At 47.4% G+C, this 23,319-nt stretch overlaps 2 protein-coding genes across 3 annotated transcripts in view; one reads left to right on the top strand and one right to left on the bottom strand.

The window, feature by feature from the left end:
- Positions 1 to 12,023, top strand: part of lrig1 (leucine-rich repeats and immunoglobulin-like domains 1) — a 35,089-nt gene extending 23,066 nt beyond the window's left edge. The window contains exons 8-18 of the mRNA XM_069712773.1: positions 615 to 758; positions 2,926 to 3,006; positions 4,950 to 5,021; positions 5,500 to 5,571; positions 5,740 to 5,903; positions 6,271 to 6,624; positions 7,414 to 7,695; positions 9,285 to 9,719; positions 10,258 to 10,392; positions 10,500 to 10,787; positions 11,329 to 12,023. Of these exons, the coding sequence (XP_069568874.1) occupies positions 615 to 758; positions 2,926 to 3,006; positions 4,950 to 5,021; positions 5,500 to 5,571; positions 5,740 to 5,903; positions 6,271 to 6,624; positions 7,414 to 7,695; positions 9,285 to 9,719; positions 10,258 to 10,392; positions 10,500 to 10,787; positions 11,329 to 11,528 (2,227 nt within the window). The 3' untranslated portion in view covers positions 11,529 to 12,023. The remainder of the gene's footprint in view (positions 1 to 614; positions 759 to 2,925; positions 3,007 to 4,949; positions 5,022 to 5,499; positions 5,572 to 5,739; positions 5,904 to 6,270; positions 6,625 to 7,413; positions 7,696 to 9,284; positions 9,720 to 10,257; positions 10,393 to 10,499; positions 10,788 to 11,328) is intronic.
- Positions 12,024 to 16,135: 4,112 nt separating this feature from the next.
- Positions 16,136 to 23,319, bottom strand: part of slc25a26 (solute carrier family 25 member 26) — a 55,568-nt gene continuing 48,384 nt past the window's right edge. Inside the window, exon 8 of one of the 2 annotated variants that reach the window (XM_069712906.1) lies at positions 16,136 to 16,593. In XM_069712906.1, coding sequence (XP_069569007.1) covers positions 16,271 to 16,593 — 323 coding nt within the window. In that variant the 3' untranslated portion in view covers positions 16,136 to 16,270. The remainder of the gene's footprint in view (positions 16,594 to 23,319) is intronic. The other variant, XM_069712899.1, reaches the window with a different exon arrangement.

The raw sequence follows: 23,319 nt of genomic DNA, 5'->3' as shown, positions 1-23,319 counted from the left end.
CATTATAGGATTTATTACCATTTGTAATCAGGATATATCAGGAGGTATTATGTACAAACCATGAAAAACATTCTTACAAGTCATTTAAACAAGTTTTGTGCCTTCATTTTTCCATGATTCTTTAGTGAATCAACTTGTTTCTTCTTCATCCTTGGAAACCCATGTAGTCTTCACATCTCATTTGTACACTCTCCGGGATTTTAAGAAAAGATTCGGAGGCTGGATATGAAAATAAGTAACATTTTGAGCGCCGCAATACACAAGTGACAGTGTATTCCGCTGGGGTTTACCGCATGCTCAAGTAAGCTTATAAATGGAGGTTGTAGACATGTAAAGTTCCAACCAAGAATTTCTTTTCTCCCCCGTCAAACGATTAGGAGCTCAGTTAAGCTCAGCGGTCTGCTAAACCCATTTTCTGTTAACATCTTGTGGTGAGGGAAAAAGGCACAATGGAAAAACACATCACAGAGTGGCAAATAGACACTGAATCAGCCATGAAATGCAAGTATAATGATGTCGCGAGCTGCCTCAGCGTTCTGCCAACCTATCATCTCCTTCCAGACCTCACACAGAACATTTCTCCGTCTTCTAGTCCTCACTTTCTCTCTCTCCAGGAATCTGTCCTACAACAACTTGACTCGTCTGGATGAAGGAAGTCTGGCTGTGCTGGGGGATCTCCACGCCCTCCGGCTGGGCCACAACTCAATCAGCCACATCAACGAGGGAGCCTTCAGAGGCCTCAAGGCCGTACGCGTCCTGTAAGTACAGCCCCCCCCCCCCACCACCACCACCACCACCACCACACCCGCCCCCCAACCGCCATTACCAAACCCCCAGAAACCCGCTCATTATGGTTTTTAACCCTGCTGATGATAAGGCTCAGACGTGCCACTTGGGAGCAGTGAAAGCTGAGATGCTTAATATTGTTTTTGCCTGTGATATGTGATATTTAGGCTCACGTAGTCCCTTCAGTTGACTTTAGAAAGTGGGGGTTGTTTACTTTTCGAAATGGGCTTGATCTCGTTTGCACTCATGCCTATTCATGACTTTTTTTTGTTTTTTACTTTTACGAGGTTTCTACTGTCTCGGTTTCTGTAGCAACTTCTTTTCTTCTTTTTTTTTTATGCCTTTTCCCACTTTGTTCCTTTTGTCTGATTTTGTTGTTGTTGTGTTTTGTCTCCAAACACTAGTTTCCAACAAACTTGGTTCTAACAGTGTTCTTTGTCGCTCGGCTCCCTTGAGATCCCACCCTGCTTTTAGAAGCCGCGAATAAAGAAAGACGTTTCTTTTCCCTCTGATCCACCTTCTGCACAAAAAGCCCAAAGAAAGAAAAGGAGGGAACCAAAGGGAGAAAGTCAGTGGAGGAGTCCAGCAGAAAGACTCGGGGGTCTTGGTTCCTAACCAAGGTCCTCTTGGCTGCGCCACTTCCCAGTGAGAGAGCCAGAGAGGAGAGTCGTGCCAGAGCTCGCTAGACAAGCGCTCTCTCACAGCAGGGTGACAAGCCAAGGCACATAAGGCCTTTCTCTCTGCTGGCACACTGGGTGCTAGATAACCAGCTAGAGAGGGAAGCGACAGGCTTTGACTTCTATATTTCATGTTTTTCTTTCTTCTCTTTAATTGCTCTCACTTTGTTTCATTTGGCTGGAGCCTTTCAAAGCACACTTAATGCCCATTTCTGTTACCCCACATATATTCTGTCATCTCCTCATGTTATCCCACGATACACACATAACGTCTGTCTTGATTTTGCGCTACATATTTCTCTCCTCTTCTTGTATCCCTCCTGCTCTCTGTGTCTTTGAGGCAGGCCTAATCTAATCAGCGGAGGGGAGGACGGGCACAGGCCGGGCCCTGAAAAGGAGCCGGGGGAGCTTTAATTGGGCCTGCGCTGCTGGCCGTGCTGGCATGGGGCTGGAGCCTGCATCAGGGTGTGAAGGCCCCAAACAAGCCAGCCTGCCCTCTAATTCGGCCACGGGGGTCGTTGGCTCATCGGGGCCCCCTTCTCCGTGCCCGGTCTCTCTGCTCCACCAGCCCCCACCACTGGCCTTGCTTTAACAAGGCAAAGGGCCATTCACATCCAGCCAGCCAGAAAGAATAGGAAATTGGCAGCCCCAGTCCGGTCGGACTAAGGCAGAGGCCAGTGGAAACTGAAAGGAACCGGAGGGGGATAAGAGATGCTTGGAAAGCAAAGGGAGAAGGGGCAGTAGAGGGTGCGTCTGACCATCAAGCTCAAAGACCTTTCTCAAGTTTGGAAGAAAGTCTTTTGATGGTTCAGAGGAGTTCTCCGACTCTGTTGTTTTTCTTTTTGATCGCCATGCAGAAGGGTGGAGTGGTGGCTCCTCTGCTGCTATGACTTCACCTAAAGATCTTTAGTCCTCGCAGCAGGTCACAGATGCATTCAACAAGTGTTGGGAAACCCCCAACTGCTGTAAAAGAAGCCTTTTTTTTTTTTTTTTTTTTTTCCCCTCTTCTCTTTCATTCATTCAATGTATTCTGTCTTTGCCTGACCATGGCTAAGCCTGGCCCCTAACCAATTAAAGCTCTTGGCTGTATCGTACCTGCCTCCATCAGACTCACAGTCCCAACTGTCTGGCCTCTCACAAGACATTGTGTCCTCGCCAGTCCCTCCATGCTGTCATGAATTATACATGTGTTTCCCAGCGCTGTGTGTTTCCCCGACACACATGCACACATACTCGCATGCACGCGCCTCCTCCGCCCCTCTAAGGAAAGAATGCGCTTGGTTGGCAGAGCAGAGCGGCAAAGGGCCTGGTAAGGCCAGGTGCAGAGGCTCCCCCCTCTGGGCGGAGGGTAACCCGTGACTTCCAGAGCTTGAGACGCTTCAGCGCTGGCAGACCCTGTCCCCGTTTCTCTCCTCCCGCCCTCCATCTTTCTTATCCCCCTCTTTTCTCTCATCCTCCACAGGGAGCTGGACCATAACGACATCTCGGGCACAATAGAGGACACCAACGGGGCCTTCTCCGGATTGGACAGCCTCAACAAGCTGTGAGTGTCTCCCCTCTTTCTTTCTTCTATCCGCCCCCTCCTCTCTTCCTCTATCAACCCCTCCTCTTCATCCCTCCGTCTGGGCCTGCCACTGATTCAGGGATTCTCTCTGCTTTCTTCAAAAACAGAGAAACAGGAGTGAGGTGTTTCTTTTTTTCTTTTTTTTTCTTTACTTGCATCCAAAAGTTTCCCTCCAAGCCCTCATTCACCCTCCACTGCCAAATAAGTTTAGCCAGTCCAATTTAAGGCCGTAGAGTTGAGAAGCTTGAGACATCTGTCCCCTCAGGACACCACACTTCACTTGGAAAGGAAGTGTTCACACTGAGCAATGACTTCTAGAGGCCCTCTTCATTTTTTACACGGCTTGCTCATGAAACATTGAAGGTCATTTCTTTTACTCCCCTCATGCCGTGGAAGCCAAGGCCACTTTCTCTCCAGCTCAATCCGGCTTTCATCTTATGATTTCATTGTTTCCCAGAAGCTTTACGGGCAAACTGGGGTCTCGTAGCTGATAATGGTTCAAAAAGGAGCTGCAGTCAGTCACTTTTATCAGTTTGCACGATTACTCATCGGTGCTTTCGGGCGGCCCGTAAAAAGTTCAATGTGGAAACTGAGCGGGTGGAGAAGTTTCTGGCAATGAGCGGCGATCATCAACTTGCAGGATGAAAAGATGATGTCCAGCCAAGATGGTTCCCTGTGTGAGCACGGCTGAAAGAAAGAGGGAGAGAAAGGGCTTTTTCTTCGAGCTGGCAGGGGTTCGCTCCCCAATAGGCTTATTTCTATTTCTCCTCCGGGCCTCCGCTCCTCTCGTCCCCTCGTTCCCAGTCTCTGTTGTTAGGAACTGAGAGAGGGTGAAATTGAGGGCCGCATTCAGTCATCAAACATCAAACGCCTCACACGCCCCGCCCTCTGACCCTGCCCCTTTTGTCACGGCGTTGGCGGAAGCAGCCCGCTGCATCCCAAAGCTGGCAAAGCGAGCCATGGGAAAAAAAAAAAAAAAAAAAAAAAAAAAGAGAAAGAAGGGAGACATCAAAGTGTCCACCACACATACTGGGTTCACCAAAAGCAGCTTGTGAATGCCGCGGCATGGGATGGAAGTGGCTCCTTCAGCACGAAAGACATGTTTGTACTTCAGGTTGTTGTTTTTTGCATTAATAAGTTAATTTAACAAAAGTTGCAAATATTACCCTGTCGTCCATGTGACAAGACAGCGGTTTGTTTGTGTGTACGTACGGAGGAGTTTAAACACCGGGGTCTTCATTGTGAGCCAGCCAGCCGTGTCTCCTCTTCCTGTGAAGGCTACGACAGGAGTGGAGGCAGCGGGGAGAGGGTGGAGGCAGCGGGGAGAAGGTGGAGGAAGGGATTAGGACCCCAAAGCAGAGGGGGAAAGCAACTCACTTCTTGGCTTGACAGGCACAGACACACACTCGAAACGATTGCTCGTATGTTCACACACACACACGCACACACACACACACACACACACACACACACACACACACACACACACACACACACACACACACACACACACACACACACACACACACACACACACACACACACAGCCGTGCCTGGTCATTGCTATTAAATTCTAATAAAGATAAAAGTGGTCTTTGAAGAGCAGCGCAGAGCCCGGGTGCCCCCACCCCCTAAACACCCACCCACCTCAACCCCATTCAATCTCGCTCACCCTTCCTCCTGGCTAATCTCCACACAGTTCAGATTTCCAATACCTCAATCCCTCCAGTCTTATCAGATTCAGCCTCGCTAATTGTGCTTCTCTCTCCCGTCTTGCTCTCTCTCTCTCTCTCTCTCTCTCTCTCTCTCTCTCTCTCTCTCTTTTCACCCCCATTTTTTTCTCACCCTCAACCTCCCCCCCCCCCTCTCTTCCTCTCCCTCCCTCTTCATCTATCGACACCCTTCATGTTTGGAAACGACAGGACTCTGTTTGGAAACAAGATCAAATCGGTGGCCAAGAAAGCGTTCGCTGGCCTGGAGACCCTGGAACACCTGTGAGTATCCCACAAGGGAGGGGGGAGGGAGGGGGAGGGGGTAGGTTGAGTTGAGTGGAGTGGAGGGAGGGGGGAGATTTGGGGTAGGTTGTGTGTGTGTGTGGGGGGGGGGTACCAAAAGGAGCTGGCAGAGAGGAGGTTGCTAGCAATTTAATAGCGTCTTTGTAAAAGGAGAAGACGGGCTTTTGCGAGAGCCCAGCTGCCTCTCTCTCGTTAGCCTAGCACCATCTCAACTTTGGCCTTTTTTTCCCTGCCTCAGCGCAGGAACAAAGTTATTGAGCATATGGCGAGCTCCGTAGAAGAAATGGAATTCCTATAAGCTCTTTCACAGGCTTTTTGTCAACTGAGGGCAGGGAGCGAAGGAAAAGCTGGCGCTCACACTCGCATGCACAGATTCGGACAGTTCCTCGTTAGATTCTGGGCGCATGTGTCTGTGATTTGTGCGCAACTGGTGCAACAACATGTAACGTCCCGACAGGAACCTGGGAGAGAATGCTATTCGTTCCATCCAGCCCGATGTCTTCAGTAAGATGAGGAACCTCAAAAGCCTGTGAGTATTATTCATGTTGAAGCACACATGCCCAGTATTTAAGTGCGAAAAGCCGAGCTGGTGCGCTCCCTCTTTGCTTTTGGCGTCCACGCGCGCTCTTAGAAACGCATAATCAGCTGCAGATGCGATCGATGGGACGTACAGCTCACGTGCTCTCCTCTCCTGCAGCCTCATTCAGAGCAACAGTTTCCTCTGTGACTGCCAGCTCCACTGGCTGCCCGACTGGTTGGTGACCCGCGGGCTGCAGGCCGGTGTCAACGCCACCTGCGCCCACCCGGAGAGCCTGAAGGGCACCAGCATCTTCGAGGCTCCGTCCAGCAGCTTTGTGTGCGGTGAGTTGTGTGCTTGTGTACTCTTATGTTTATGTGTGTGTGTGTGTGTGTGGGGGGGGGGGGGGAGGGGGGGTGTTGCGCAAGAGGCGTTCGACGGCCGGCTAAGCGCTCTTCGGTTATTTGCATAGTTGCACATATTTGTGTGGTGTTTTTGTCCAGCTCTGAATCAGCACTCTGATCTGATAATGGATGCCGACGTCTCATTTTATCTCGCCATCTCCTCTCCTGTCATCACTTTGTTCCTTTTTCCATCTTGGTTTTTTTCACATATTTTATGGCGCCTTTTTCTCACTCTCTTTCCTCCTTCCGTTTTTGCCTTCCCATCCCTCCCCCTCCTCCCCCTTCTCCCCCCCTCCACCCCCTCCAGACGACCTTCCCAAGCCCCAGATCACCGTGCAGCCAGAAACCACGGTGACGGTCCTCGGCAGCGACGTACTTCTCACCTGCACGGCCGCGAGCAGCAGCACCTCCCCCATGACCTTCGCCTGGCGCAAGGACCAGGAGCTGCTCCGTCACGCCGAGATGGAGAACTACGCCCACGTGCGCGCCCACCACCGAGGTGCGGCAGCTGAAGTTCCGGGCGCCGCAGCAGGCGTGATGGAGTACACCACCGTCCTGTACCTGCGCCATGTCACTTTTGCCCACGAGGGGCGCTACCAGTGCATCATCACCAACCACTTTGGCTCCACCTACTCCAGCAAGGCCCGCGTCATCGTCAACGGTACGTCGAAGGGCACGTCATCCGCACCGACGTTCACGAAGGGGAGAGTTGAATCGCTGTGGTTGCGAAAAGTATGATCACCGAATGAATGAATTAAAACGGATAAAAACCGGAGGAGATCGAAAGACAAAAGCTGGACAGCAGGTTTCTACCAGTGTGTCTGCTGACGTGTGTGTGATTGCATCATTTCCACCGTATGTTTATGTTCTCTAAGACTCAGTTGTTCCATTTGACAGAAGAGCGATTGAAATTAGTGGCCATGCTGAGTCCTTCTCTTTCACTTGAATAAAGTCTTCTCTCTGTCACTCGGCCTCCATCCATCCTGGGATGGTATTTGGAACAAATTGATTTAGCCGCATATCAGGGCTAACAGGGGCCCTCTCTTCTGACCCGTCACTCTGCTTCTCTGCAAATGGAGAGTTTTTAATTCAGACTTTGGTTCCTGGCCGACATTGAGCTTCTTCTGTACACTCTTTTTTTTTACTGTCTGTTGGTTCCAGCATGCACATAGACGTAAAACAAAAACTGAAGCTGCCAAAAAAAAAAAGCAAAGTTTCCGATAATAATTAGAGATGTTTATTGAACCGGAGGTTGCCTGATTTGAATGGCCAGCAGCAGCGGGGAAATCGTAGCTGGAAGAACCTGATGAGTAGCTCTGTAATCTTTAACAACTGTCGTCACTTCTTGCGGGAACTGCTGAAAATGTAATGTGGACAGCGGAGTTACTAAAGGTTCCAGAAGGTCGTGTTTCAGTCACAACTCACACCGATGCATTGGTTTCCTCCGCAGTGCTGCCATCCTTCGTGAAGACTCCCCGGGACAGCACCATCCGCACGGGCCACACCGCCAGGCTGGAGTGCGCCGCAGAGGGTCACCCGGCGCCACAGATCGCCTGGCAGAAGGACGGCGGCACGGACTTCCCCGCCGCCCGCGAGCGCCGGATGCACGTCATGCCCGACGACGACGTGTTCTTCATCATGGACGTCAAGCCGGAGGACATGGGCGTGTACAGCTGCACCGCCAAGAACACAGCGGGCACCGTCTCCGCCAACGCCACTCTCACCGTCCTGGGTAAGAGCTGGGACTGTTCTCGGTTCGACGCAGCGTCGACCGCATCTCCGCATCTCGAAGATAAGGCCTTGTGAGGAAGTTAGGGATCGGTCGGTCCGGAGCTGCAGAATGAGACGCTTTATATTTTTCTTTTCTCAGCAGCTGTGGCCTTGCTGCAGGTCAGGGGTCACAGGTCACAGCTAGGGGTCAAAGGGGTGGGGCGGCGGGGGAGCCAGGGGGACTCACAGAGGGGCGTTTGTTAGGCATTCCCACCCCCCTTCTCCCCTCTCTCGGTGGGAGGGACAGTCATGGCTGCTTCACCGCAGGCCTCAGTGCTCCCAGTTTATTGGCTGTTTTACACTACGCCGGTAAATCAAACAAAACAGAGCTTCTCTCCTAAAACCATCTCGGCACATAGCTCATCTTTGTCCTTTGTCTTTGAACGGCGCAGAGCAACCCCAAAAAGAGGGGGTGTGGTTCTTTAGTTGCAAGCCTTAAATTCCCCATAAAGAGCTCATGAGCAACCGTTTCTATATTTAAACCTGCTCACACTGGTGGAGTTGGTTCAGTGACACATTTTCATGTTGTGTGACTTCTCAGCAGTTCAAGCTGAGTGCTAATCCACTCAGCAATGTAAAACATTGAAGCAAGCAGCTATGCCTCCACGCTGAATCCATCATGTTTGGGTTTAAGAGACGCAGGGGGAAGGAGAAAGGGGGGAGAAAGGGGGGAAAGGAGGGCTGCAGTCGAGGGGCCCCTGTCTGGAAAAAGAGTAGAGTGTGCTGGGGGAGAAAAATGGGAGCCAAACAAGAACTGGAATTGTGTGTGTGTGTGTGTGTGTGTGTGTGTGTGTGTGTGTGTGTGTGTGTGTGTGTGTGTGTGTGTGTGTGTGTGTGTGTGTGTGTGTGTGTGTGTGTGTGTGTGTGTGTGTGTGTGTGTGTGTGTGTTGGGGGGAGGTATGCGAAAGAGGTTTTTAGAAAAGAAAGGGTCGAGGCGGTGGGAGGGAAGGAGGGAGAGAGGGACGGAGGGAGAGAGGGAGGGGGAATTGATGAAGAGGCAGAAAGTATTGATAGAAGAGAGAAGGGCGACTGAAGTGGGTTAAGTGAGATCTCTTAATCTGTGTGTGTCCCACTGTGAGGGGGAAGTGCTCCGTCTAAGAGGAGAGGCCAACCTTCACACACTCGTACTCACACACTCGTTCAATTCAATGTGCTCCAGTCAGCAGAATAAGAAAGTTGCCGTGGAAACACTGAAAACATTGTTCTAAACAGGAGAAAGCTTGTTTCTGCGTTGCAACAAAAAGGTGCGGAGTTGACTGGTCTCCAAGTTTGTCTCCATTATAGATGCGGTATGACCTCAGAAGTATAAATACCGACGTTAGATGAGACTGTCACCGTGAGATGAGCTTTCAGTGGTTGGACATCACAGTTTGTGCTCCTCCTATCCAGCTGAATCACCATGTCTGAAATCGATACTGTGAACAAACCGAGCTGAAGCAGAAACCCGAGAGCGCGAACTTGAAACTTTGATGCTCTGGAATAATAGAAATCCCCGAGCTCAGGAATCCGGCAGCCTTTCAAGCTCCTTACGAGTTACCGTCTCCTCCCCAGAAACCCCCTACCTGGCCCAGGACCTGGAGGACCGCAGCGTGGCGGTCGGGGACACGGTGGCGCTGCAGTGCAAAGCCCTCGGCAGCCCGCCGCCCCGCATCACCTGGCTGCGCAACGACCAGCCGCTGCGCCCCTCCGACAGACACCACTTCACACCGGGCAACCAGCTGCTGGTCATCGGCTCGGCCTCGCTGGAGGACACCGGCCGCTACACCTGCCTCATGTCCAACACCCTGGGCACGGAGCGCGCTCACAGCCAGCTGGTGGTCACCCGGCGCCGGAGCCCCTGCGCCGCGTCGACGGGCCCGAGCACGGTCACCATAGGGATCATCGTCATCGCCGTGGTCACGAGTATCGTGGTGACATCGCTGGTGTGGGTGTGCATCATCTACCAGACCAGGAAAAAGAGCGAGGAGTGCAGCGTGACCAACACAGGTGAGCCTCGGATCCACGCTGTCCTTTCATGTCAGTAAAAATGCCCCCCATGTTGGATTGGTTGTAATTCGAGGGGGGATTCTGTCGATGGGACCTAAACATCAAACTAAAAAAAAAAAAGCATACGCAGCGACAAAGCTATAATCTTTGTAATCTTTGTAAAGAATAATCGAATTGGTATAGTAGATTTATTATTGATTTATTTGTTAGTTTTTGATTCAGTCTATGAAATGACAGAAAGCGGTGAAAAATTCGCATTCCAAAATTGGATTTCCATTTTTTTATTTTTTTTATTAACGGCTACAAAACAGAAAACTATTCATTTCAATATAAATACGTAAAAGAAAAGAACAAAAGCAGCAATTTGTATTTTACCAGTGGATATTTGCCATCTTTTCCTGATTGTCTCGTTATATTTGATCAGCTGTTGAATTAAATCAATCAGCACGTTGTTTGAGTTCCTGTGTTTCAGTATCCGCAGTTCTGGTGCTGATGTCTTTGTCTCGCTCCGTTCTCCCCCCCCCCCCCGCCCCCCCAGATGAGACGATCGTCCCTCCGGACGTGCCGAGCTACCTCTCCTCGCAGGGCACGCTGTCCGAGCGGCAGGACGTGTGCATCCGCGTGGAGGCCGGCGGCGGACCGCAGCCCAACGGACACGTCGTGGACACCGCGGGTAACCCGACGCTTCACTCTCCACTCAGCAACAATCACAGCACGCGCACTGTGAACCGCCGTCCACCCGTCAACTGTCTTTTCGTCTCACCCCGCCTTTCCCCGCAGGCTTCGACGGAGCGGTCCTGTGCACGGACTGTCTGGAAAACGGCAGCGGCTACTGCAAAGATCCCGACTACCTGAGCCACGGCTTCGGTCCCGCCGGAGGCGTGGAGTACCAGCAGCACTTTGTTCCCCCTCCCTACTCGCGCTGTCACCCGGGGGAGCAGCATGACGCCGGGTCACACGCGACCCCGTTCTGCAACGGGACCCCAAACGGGATCCGAAAGGACATGCAAGGATCCGCCTTTCCAAAAAAACACAATACGATGCAGCTGAACCAACACGGCGGAAAAGGTAAGGTGATCAGAGACGTGAGTTTAAATGTCGTTTTAGAGCTCGGGCCCAGAACAAAACGCCAACAGCTTCATCTCATAAATCCAGAACACTTCTTAAAGCCCCGCGCGGCCCCGTATGAATACCACTTCCGTTAGGCGATACCATGAGAACCCATCAACGATGTGGGAGCTCTTGTTAAGGTGAATTCTTTTGAACGTGATTGTTGATAGATTGTCTCCTACCAGCATCTGACAGTGTATCATAGTTGCATTCCCAGAGCCCCTCAGGATGTCTTTCTAAAAACACAGAAGAGCAGCACTGACTCCTCACTGCTGCCAAAACTGCTGCAGACGCACGTCCGGGCCTGTTCCGAGATTCAGCTCCTTTCCCCCCACCGGTGGAATTGGCCTCCGAAATACCAATTCTCACCTCCACATGTCAACGCAGCTCCGTAGACACATTCCGGGGCCTCAGTATCCTGAAGCTGAAGGCATGTTTGTCTGCACACGGGTCTCGTCACTGATTCTCATCGGACCGCTTTCTTTTCTGTGTTCACCAGCGAGCCGAGCGGGACGGACGCCAGCGAGCTCCGCGTCACAGGAAGACTTCCACAAGCCGGTGAAACTGGCCGGCGTGACGAGCCACGGACACCCCGACACTGACTGTGAGCCTGAGCTCAGGCAGACTCTGCTGTCCAATGGACACACCCTCAGAACCTCTCAGAGCGAGAGCACCCCACTAAGGAGAGCCAGCGACTAGCAGGCGCTCCAAGCAGCCCAAAATGTGGACTTCTTTTTGTTTTTTATTGCACTGGGAAATAAACTGCTACCTCATATCGAGGCGAACGGTCCCGAGCCTCCTGGTTGTGGACTTGACAGGGAGCGCCAGGAGGGGAAAAGGTATCCGGAGTGTGAAGGTGGAGCTTGTGTGGGTGGCGTCCCATCTGAGCGTATCAGCTGTACATAGTTAAAAACCTTCCTTTGGGAGGTGACCAATACAAAATTCTAGCTCCGAAAAAATGTGACTTGCATTTGAAGCATGTAAATGTAGGGAATCTTGTACAGTATATGTATGTGCAGGGGAAAAAAGAGAAATATACCTTTGGACTTTTCACTGTACATAAGAGTTTTCGTATATTATATATTATATAACTTTTACAAAAGAGTGTTTAAATATATGTGCATGACAAAGAAAGGAGTGATGGTATTTTTATTTTTATTAAAAAAAACAAGCCTTTTTCAGCTTTTACCAACATTCAGCTGCGGTGCCTTATTGCATGATCAAAGACAAACTCAACTTGTAATAGCATATATCAAGAGACTTTTGTGAGAGATACTGGTACACTTTTTTATAGCAAACAAAACACTTGATTGCACTTGAATGTTTTTTTTGTTTTTGTTTTTTTTGGACAAACGCTGCCAGTTATGGCCTTACAGAAACCCAACTCACCTGCATTGTTATTGTATGAAGGAGGAGCTTTGATGTGAATTATTTTTGGTACGTGGGACGGTGCGAGGCGGGACGTTTTGTGGGCGGTCAGTTAAAGCACTTTTTTATACTCATCTTCATAATCCGGCGGACCGTCTACGGGATCTGCCAACAGGAATGCAGGAAGCTGCTCCATGCGAGGAGACATTCCACATATTTTTGACCCGGTGAAGTCAACAGTACATACTGTAACATTAAGGCTCTTCCACCTGTCTCACAATACGACACGTTACCGCTAAACTGCTCAGATCTAGTTGGGATAAATGCTTCTTTTATTTAAGTTCTTTATTTGTCCCAGAAAGTGACTTTGGTGCACGTCGGCAGCCAAACGTGGTGAAACTTCAGCTGTTATTCAGAAGCTGTAAAAGCCAGTAATGATCTCTCACTGTGACGCCTGTCAGGAGCTCTTGGTCGCATTAGCTTCCTTTCCACTGCTGTTCTACTCGACTCGACTCGCTTTTTAGTACCAGATTCTTTTCTGGATTTAGTTTTCACCGCAGAAAGTCCCCCCCCCCCCCCCCTCAATGTGGATCAAGAAACTGCCGTGATGATGAAGACGACCTTCAACGTGACACGAGCACGTTGTGATCCTTCAGTCAGCAACCGGACTGATACTCGAGTAACCACAACGTGGTGTCGTGGGTTGCCATCGGGACAGCAGTTCACTAACAAATGGGGGACATCGTAGGTGATTGCCGATTTTTTTTCCTGACCAATCAGTGAGCTGCAATGCTCCCGAGTCTCCTTTTAGTGTCACCTCAGCAGAGGTGATGCCAAAAGTAGTTCCAGGTACGACCCACAACTTTTACCCAAGTGAAAAATGTGAGTTGAGCCGGCAGCTGCAGTGGAAAAGAGGCTGTTTATAATCAAAGCTACAACTGTCGACTTTTGAATGGCTGAATGCTTAATGATACAATTCTAAAGATGGAGAATGATATTGTGTTACTGCTGTAATATGCATCAACATCCACAGTTGTGCATTCAGGAGCAAACGGCCAGTATTCCACCTCAGCTCCCATCACGTGTTCCAACAACGTTCTTATCGTCACTGCAGTTCTGTAATGTTGTAAACTTGGGAGGATTAAATGCAGTCAGCCCCCATCCCCCCCCCACCCCCACCCCCCCCCCCGGTCTGTCCCAGTCCCTGGATACACTGGGTCAGAAACCAGTCAGAGTAGTTACATTGTGTGTTTCCCCCAGTCTGAACTGTGTGGCCTTATCGAGGTAAGCTGGAGGACACTCGCCTCCGGTTACACCTATCAGAGATGGTAAGACCAGCCTGGTGGAAAACCAACCCCAGTGTGGCAGGTAAAAGGGACAAGAGGGCGTGAGGTGCAGTTTGCATTCGGAGTAATTTATTAAAAACAAACTGTCTGAAATCGTTGTACCGATGTTAAAGCTAAAACAGTGAAGTGTCTTGACACGGCATTGAAGTGTCTAATAAAATCACATTTTGCTATTACGACCGGAGTTGTTCCTGTTTTCTTGTCTGTGAAAAAATAAACTGCTTGGTTTTGTCACAACAATCTCACAAACAGCTGAGTTAGCATTTAGCAATGCCCTCATGTCACAGTGGTTATGGAGAAGCCATCAATTCAAATGGAGCATGCACAAAGACATGAAATCCAGAGACCTTGATCTTCAAAGCAGTCAAGTAGCTTGGGCCTGGATCAGAAACACACACACACACACACACACACACACACACACACACACACACACACACACACAGCTAATCTTCCAACCAGGAATGTCTCTTGGCTCCTTGAAGCTCCAAAGACAGCAGGCATATATTTTTTTTCCCTTCTGCGAGGCTGTTTAAAATATTTGCTATTGAGTTGAGGCTGACTGAGGGTCAGAATGTGCATTCCAGATGGATATTTGTAACCAGATGATTGACATGCCTCTGGTCACGGCCTCCACCAATCACACACCGGCCATTGTTGTCCAACAGCCTAGTGACAAGTGGAGTGACAAACAGTCCCACCTGTGAGGCCATCCGTCTCCCGCTGACCCCAGCAGGATTCACCAAGTCCTCACTTTTACCACCGAGCAGATCGCTGAAGGACGACCGAGCTAATTCACTGCAAACACGAGTACTGAGCCTAACTGCTCCTCCATATGCCACCTCGACAATCCTTCCACGAAATTGAAGTAGCGTCATTTGTTCATCTCGTAATAGGTTGTCTTGAATAATCCTGTTTTAAAATAAAGGAGCACCCGTGAGGAGCGGACAACTTGTAGAGTTTAGCTGCTGCATCATTTTACCTGAGGCCACACAGGAGCGCACAGGAGCGCACTTTCCTCACAGCCGGCTCACAGAAATGCTCTGCGGTCCGAGAGCTGTGAACTGCTGCTCTAATAAAAGAGATCAAAGACAGAAATAAGTGCTGCGTCAGGCCTTATATGTTGACTAGTCATGCAGATTGTCTCAGTTTTGGGCCTCAGCAGCCGATGGCTCAAAACCTCAAGTAAAATCAAAATGACCTGAATTCCACCGGTAGGAAAATGTGCTTCTGTGTGAATTTTGACATACCGACCCTTCATTCATTTATTTCACGGTATTTGAGTAAATCTGCTGAACTGAGTTAAGAAATCAGTCTCATTTAAATGATCGGCTCAAAATAACAATAAAAGCAACTGAATAAATATCAGTGTACGTCATGTTTACAACATACAATAACCTCCACTATATTACCATGTGACGACAATCTTTCGTCAGATTGTCGAAATGAAACAGCGCGTTGACTTCTGGTGAAATGCATCTTTTACTCGACCTCAACATTTGATTTGATGTGGACATTTTTGGAGCAGCTGTTTAGCATAGCTTAGCATAATGCCGAAAAACAAGGGGGAACAGCTAGCCCGGCTTCGTCTACAGTAACAACATTCTGCCATTCAGCACCGTTAAAGTTCACTATTCAACATGTAATATCTTGTTTTTATCTCGATTAGGTTCAAATGTAAAGTTGTGTTTTTTAAGAAGGGTTGTGTAACAGGCAAGAATATCTTACCAGGAAAAGTGACTTCATGGTGTCTTCGCTGGCTGAGTCAAGGCGATGACGAGTCACTGCGTCATCATTTGTGATGCTGGAAGGCAGATGTTGTTAACTTTGGAATGAATCCGGGGTATTAATCTTCTCACTAAGCTCTTGGCAAAACAAAGACTAAACAAATTGCCCGAACTTCATCTTTAACCAAATATAATTCTTTACTGTAAAAAAAAAAAAAAAAAAAAAAAAAAAACTGCGATTACAATCAGTATCTTTTGAACGCTGTAGTATCTGCATGTATGAATGAGTGGAGGTTCACTAAAACCTGTTTATCATCACTGGTCTATTGGTGCGTCTCATAAAGGAACCTCAATACCTTAAAACGTCTACAAGATACTTTCCAAACACATAACTGGAACAGTGTAACTCAAATCATCATCCAGTGCAAGGCAAACAGAGAAACAAGAAAAACGTCCCCATCCTTCCATAACTGGATAAGCTTTTCCAGTCACCTAATAAAAAAACTCATAATAAAGCCACGACAGAAATACCCTCAACTGTAATAAAAGAGCTTGTGTAGAACACCTGAGCCTGTAGATAAAGCTAAAGCCTTGTTAATCTAACAAAGTGGTCTGTTGTTGAAGGCATCTTAAAAGAAGAAAAGAAAGACTTTTGCAGGTGGATGAGGTCAGTTGTGCTCCAGCGGGAATGTAACAGAGGTGAGATATTACTGTGTCTCCCTGGTGGGTCTTTAACACAGGTGGCTCGGCTTAATGGAGGGAAGAAAGTATGGATAAAACACTGAAATGATCATCAAACCGTGTCGGATTGGAACCCGCAGAGCTCCACAGGAGCCAAAGAAATCACCAAACCTCAGTCAGCGCGTACAAAAACACAAGTCTTTAATACCGTAAATCATTCACTCACACTTACATTAAACAGTAAAGATGCTCGTCATCGCTAGTCTAGTGTGACCGGTCACTTCGGCGGACCACCGCTGCTGCTGCAGCAAGTGGCCGTTCAACTCAATCCGCAGAGCGCTAATGAGCAGGAATACAGCCCTCTGGGTAACGGAACCAGCCCCGCAGGTCCAACGAGGACCAGGTGTCCCTCCGCTTGTGGGGGCCCGGCGGCGTGGAGGCCCAGGGGCCGCTCCGGGCGATGAGGGGTGCCGCTTCCGCTAACGCTTTCCCCTCGCCGTTCCCCCGCGGGTCGGAGCTCCGGACGGTCAGAGGGGACGAGCTCCTTACAGCAAAGTGCGGCGGACCTTCTCGTAGGTTCCCAGGAAGATGAAGCCGCCCACGCCGATGAAGGTAATCCTCGGTATGCTGCCTGCAAACAGACTGCAGAGACGAGACGGACAAGAATCCACAGAAATTTGAGCACATCGGGGTTTTTTTTTGCGAGAACTTGTTCATTTGATGGTGTTTCTCTGTAAAATGAATAGAGGGAGGGAACTTTTGTGAGTGCGGACGTGAATTCACGGACATTCGCGACTTTGCGTTGACTTGTGTTACTTGCGTAACCGCTCAGTGGGAATAATTCGCTTGGCGTTTGGTCTGAACACATCATTAGTCAACTGACTGATCAGAATTTACAGATGATTCGTCACCAACCATTTGATACCAAACAATTGATAATCATCTAAATTGTTTTCAGCTTGTCAAATGTAAATATCTACAGTTAAACCCAAACTCCTTCATACCCGTGTCTACTGAATTTAAGCAATACTTTACTTCTGGCTGGAAATAGCATAGCCAAGTGAAACAGGATGTTAAAACATTGTGCTCGAGATATAATTGAAAACATGATTTTTTTTTTTTTACATTTCTATGAAAAAGATCATGTCCATAATGTAAAGCAGCCACACCGCGCAACCACGGGTCCTCACTCAGCTTTTGGGTTTTAGCCATGACTTGCAATGGACTAGTCATGGACTAGAAAACGCATTAGTGACTCAAACAAAACCAGGAATCTGCTGTTGTCACCTTGGGTTCGAAGAATTTATGTTGGTTTGTTATTCACTATTTACAGACCATAATAATAATAATAATAATAATAATAATAATTTAAAAAATCACGATTGAAGTTACATCAATTATAAAGGGAATAACATCATTTAAACCCTGTGTCAGCAGGGTTTCCACCCAACAGGAGCAAGAAATGTAAGTTTGATTTGATTGACTGCTGGTATGTGAATAGTAATGAGTTGGTTCGTAGAGATAAACAGGCCGTTAAACTACATCAGACAAAAAGGGTGCAACAAGATGACAAACTCATTGTGATTGGCAAATTCTCCTTTGCAGTTGTTTACTGTATATTTGCGTTTTTGCATTTTTATCAACTCATTTCTCTTTTCATTTAAAAATTACAGACAGGCCAAACTTATTTAATGAGTTAAAGGAGCAGCGCGTGGGATTTAGTGGCATCTAGTGGTGACGCTGTGGATTACAACCCGTAGAAACGCTGCTCGCCTCATCCTCCCTTTTCAAGCATGTAGGAGAAACTACAGTGGTCGTTACACTAAAAAAAAAAAAAAAAAAAAAAAAAAAAAAACCGCTAAAGAGCCAGTGAGAAAAAAAAACATGGCGATGCAACATGGCGATGCAACATGGCTAACATGGCGAGCAACATGTGAGAAGATGCAACATTTGTTCCTTCAACATGGGATAACATGGCGATGCAACATGGCGATGCAACATGGCGATGCAACATGGCGCGCTCCAGGGAAGAGGACCCGCTTCGTATATAGATATAAAGGGCTCGGTTTCAAGTGATTACACACTAATGAAAACATAAAAACATTATATTCCATTTCTGCCAATAGAGCCCCCAAAATCCTACACACTGGCCCTTTAACAAAAGTAAAAATGGGGGGAATCTTGGTGCGAACAATGCTTCTGGCTCCAGACCTTTGTTGCGTGTTATTTGCCATCTCTCCCCTGTTTTAAAACACAAATTGTAGACACGTTAGCGTGTGCTTATTCTCACACACACACACACACACACACACACACACACACACACACACACACACACACACACACTGGGTGATTCAGTCCTTCTACATTGACACAAAATACTTGGGATTTTTTACATGCAGATGAACTGAATTTCAAGGCAGTTGTTCCACAAGGAAGTCGATTTTCTTGGAAACGTCTCTGAAGTTTCCCTGCAGCAGCTCCGTCTCCATAAAAAAGTGCTGTGAGCGGAGCGGACGGCAGCTCCGACTGCATCGTGTAGCCCATCGCTCCACCGATCGACAGGATCTGTGAGTGATTTATGGCGCCTTCGGAGAAGCAGGGCCTCGTGTTCGGGTCAAAACATGAGGCCTCCTCGGTGGAGCCTCTTTACAAAGAGTCAGAGGGGGGGGCCTGGGTTACAGCGGCTGGGGCCCCGACAAGAAGCTGTTGACGTTGCGGGGGTTAGAGGATGTGATGGGCCATGAGAGAGCACCCAAGAACCAAACCATCCACCGTCCCCGATACACACAGCTGTTTTTGGGATTAGGCTTCAAGCCCCCACCCTGTCCTCCCGGGAGCTCTCACCCCCCTCCTTTCTTTCTCTGTGCATGACTGATAGCCAGATGACATCCACACATGTCCCTCTGCTGTCCATCCATCCATTTCTCTGTCTCCCTGTCCAGCGACGGCCCCCTCAGCTGGCTCAGTTGTTCGGGGATTTCTCCTCCGTCTCCTTTTCTTGCTGCGTCATCCATTTCTCAGACACACGCTCGCTTTAGTCATCTGCCTTTCTCGTGTCTTTCTCTCTCTTCTTATTTTCCCCACTTCTCTCCGTCTGTCTTTCTCTCGCCGTGTATTTGCCTACTAACACCTTCTGTCTGCCAAATACACCCCCGCACTCACATGGTCTGGCCCGGTCCAGGCCAGATGTAATGGATGAAGAGTATTGTGTGCTTGTGGACATGTGCCTGCCTGCGTGTGCGTGCGTGCGTGTGTGTGTGTGTGTGTGTGCGCGCGTGTGTGTGTGTGTGTGTGTGTGTGTGTGTGTGTGTGTGTGTGTGTGTGTGTGCGTGTGTGTGCGTGTGCGTGTGTGTGTGTGTGTGTGGAGACAAAGCACATAAAACTGTCTACACACAAAATGTCAGTCTGTATTCATCATCTGCCTGGGAGTGTTGCTGTGTATGAACTTGTGTTTCTGTCCATTTTCATTTTTATGAAACTTTTGTAATATTGCAAAATGTGGTTTGTTTTCATCGGTTCAAAAGAGGCTTTTTGAACAGGAGGAATTAAAAAAAAAAAAAAAAACTGTACAGACATTCGCAGTCCTCAGAGATTGAATCCTAAAGACATTGAAAATCCTTTTACTTTCCCGCTAGCGCTACTGTGAGCTCACATTATGGGAACAGACTGAAATGTCTCAACAGCTTTTGGACTGTCATGAACTTTGGTACGTATTCACGTTCTCCTCAGGATGAACTGCAATAATCAGGCCAGTGTTTCACTTTGGTTTGTGACCTGCAGCACTTGATAAACTGATGACATTCAGATTGCAAACAGCAAATGTTATCAAACCAACACGTTAAACTCAGACGTCAACATTACACAAACATCAGCGTGTTAACAGTGCCATTGTAACTTTAGCATTTAACTTAAATTTCCGAATGGGTCTCAAACGTCACAAGTTCAAAAGCAAAAGGTCAGGATGGTCGAAAATAAGTTTTGATGATCAACCTTTAAACCAGCATGAGCAAGAGCAAACTTCCCCGGCTAAAGACAATGAGATTCCTTTGAAAACTCTTTAAAAACCTGTAACTACATTTTGGATTGGTATATTCCTGTTCAAATAAACGGCCATCTTTCTACAACAGTCACTGTGCAGGCTCTGTCATGTGCTGAAGTCTCTTTCCTTTTAAGTGCCGTGCATTAAGCTACTATTTCTGGACCCTCTTTTACTGGAAATTTAAGATTTGGGTCACCACCAGACTAGACTCCCTGCTTGTACATTGCCATTTAGTTAACTGTAAACCTATACAAAGTGGCAGGCATGTCAGCGATCTCCCAAACATCCCCACCATTCACATGACTCCACATTTCAGAATGCCTCGGACCAGATCGGCTGTTCTCAAAAGGTTATGGTTGGTATGGTTGGCTTTGGTAAAAGTGTGTAACACAAAAGAGGGTGTATGTGTGAGAGACCTCATGCAAGTGTGTTTGTCTAAGCATGAACTGGTGTAAATGCTCCAAATAGTCCTGGAGACATTAGTTAGAGGTTGTTGCCCTGCCCTTCCACATACTCTTTCCACCTCAACACGGCTATCTATCACCGTCTGCTGAAACAGAAGCCCCAGGCTGACTCTGGGGAGGCCCTGAGCTGTACTTACACAAACATATCAAATACAATCCAAAGCTAATTAAAAACCAGTGACAGAAGTCAAATAGCAAAGTGGCAAAAGCTTGTCTACTGGGCAGTTTGATGGCTACACAAGAACACAACAGGTCCCTACATATTCCCCCAATCCTAATCATGTGACGGCCTGGCGGCCAGCAGTGTGAGGAATGAACTAATTTTAAACTGGACGCTCTTGTTTTGTCTCAGCTCTCAGCTAGAGTTCCATTTCCTGTCTGGGATCCGGCCCACCTGTGGACTCCGGCGATGTCAGAGCACAGCCAGAGCTCAAATATTTCCCCCCTTGGTGCCCTGACTCACTCTGACATCACAGCCTGGCCAGCCACTGGGAGATGTCATCCCCCTATTGTCGGCCAATCACCTCTCCTGAGGATTCGGGCTAAATATAGTTTCAAAGCTTGACAGGAGAGACTAGAGGAACAGTGGTGAGCTCATAGAAAATGTCTTGGCTGCACTTTAGAAAAAAATTTGGTGGTGAAGAAGATGAGAGGTTTAGAAATCTTCAAAATAAGAGCCAATTTTAGGCTTTTTTTTTTTTTGGAGCATGTTATAAAAGATATATTTTACTCTTTTGTAGGATAAATTTAAAAGAAAGAGACCAACTTTAACCGGTTTGGGTCTTCAACACAACTGAGAATGTTTTTTTTTACATTCTTTCAGTAGGGGGTGGATCTACTTTAAGTTCTGGGACAAAAGGCGGATGATAATGAGAAAGATACAAACAGAATCTAAAACTCTTTCCCTAAAAACACAAAATATTTAAAGTGTATTATCTGGAAAAGGGGAGCAGTGTACATCTTTGCCAGCAATACACTTAATGTTAACAGTAGCCATCCATGAATTAATCCTTCTAACAAGGACTTTGTGCTAAAGAGCTACACTATTGTCTTAAAACCACTGAAAAGACATCACATCAACAAGATAACTGTACATGTTTACCAGTCAATAGCGCACCAAATCTATGGCTGAAAGGAGTCCTAAACAAATGAGCTATTTGCTTTGCAACATTTGCGGAAAAAGTGCAGCAGCTGGCTGTTTTTAATTAAACCTTTTAAATAGGATATTCTATTGGTTTGTGCCATTCTTAAAGAGTTGTAATTTCAGTTAAAACTAACAGGCTGAAGAATTTGGGATGAAAGATTCACTGACAGTAACAAAACAATTAAACTGTTTCTAGAGTTTCCAGTTGTTCGTTGCATTTTCCTTTTGTTCAAGCATCAAATCCATTTAATGTTTAGAATGTCGTTAATTTGAAATCTGTTAAATGGCTGAAAGCTGGTTGATTAAAATCAAATCCCAATAAAAATGGCCTTCTTCCACTTGTAGCAGAGTGAAACTACAGTCTGTGCCAAAGCTATTAAAAGCCTCAACCAACTTCTCAGTGTGTATAATATTTTAAAATTATTTATAGAAGGCATTGGAAGGCCTAACGTACATCGTGTGCCCGTGTGTGTTTCTACAACACGGTTTTGTAACCAGTTTCTGGGCTCCTTGGCTGCATGACTACATCAAGATGAAACATAAAGAACAGGATTTCATTCAAATTTCCAAGAAATGCTTTAAAAAAGCAGTACTCCACTTCTAGATCCTCACAAGTCAAAACCGTAACATTCTCAAAGGATCCGTCTTAGTTGTACTTAAGCAAACAGAGAGGGATGGCTCATTGCTGTATTTTTAGTGTGCAAATTTAGTTAAAAGTTCCAACTACACCACCACATGTCCCCTAAAAGCTCACGTTTATAATGTAAACGGTCCATTTAAATTGGTGAAAAGTGCTCAAATTCTTTGACTTCATTTCTTGAGCCGAAGAACAAAGATTCCTCATACCATAAAAGTACAATGAAGCTCCCAGAAGCTCTACTTTGTTGTGTTTATGGGCTACAAACATGTTTGCCTTTCTTCCATTTTGCATAAGTCAGATATCCTTGAGGACATGTTCCCCATTAGTTGCTGTTTAACATGTCTCCTGGTACAGTTTGGTTACTTTGCAGGTTTTGGTGGTGGTGGTGGTGGTAGGGAGGGGTTGGGTGTTTGTGTGTGTGTGTGTGTGTGGGGGGGGGGGCTGCAGTGCTCTTTGCTAACCCAGGGTCTCTGGGGCATGGCACACACATGGAAGCACTTTAGAGCTTCACTACACTGCAATTGGGCCTATTACCATAATTGCAGCTTTAAAGCCCCAGCAATTTGTATCAGCCATGCACCAGTGCAACCACCAGGCCTCTTTTTACTTTTTACACACTCTCCTTTGTCTTTATATTTTCAGCTTCTTTCTTTCTTTCTTTCTTTCTTTCTTTCTTTCTTTCTTTCTTTCTTTCTTTCTTTCTTTCTTTCTTTCTTATTCTCCATGTTCTTCTCCAGTTACATTAGCAACAGGGAAGAAAAGGAGTTTGTCATGTTGTTGAGATTACGGTCCATGTTTTCTGGGCTTTCCATTATAATACAGAGATACAGCTGAGCTGGGATGATCGTTGGATGAGATAAAGAAAGAGAGAAACAGAAGAAAAGAACATCAAAGGTGGTGCAGAAGTGAGGACTACTCTTAAAGAGTTCTCCTGTGCATTACCAATTGGTTCCTGCAGCAGCAGGCAGAGTGGAGCTTTTCCACTGGGGCCTGCCAACAAAAGAATCACCTCACTGAGATTGTGCTGCAGCCTCAACCAGGATCTTTCATAAAAATGAAGTCCTCGGCTCATATTAAA

The sequence above is a fragment of the Brachyistius frenatus genome, unplaced genomic scaffold (assembly GCF_029030835.1).
Source record: "Brachyistius frenatus isolate BFR_SWC_R1_liver_20210118 unplaced genomic scaffold, ASM2903083v1 Contig_4, whole genome shotgun sequence".
Classification (NCBI taxonomy): domain Eukaryota; kingdom Metazoa; phylum Chordata; class Actinopteri; family Embiotocidae; genus Brachyistius; species Brachyistius frenatus.
This window is presented reverse-complemented; position numbering and strand designations above follow the sequence as displayed.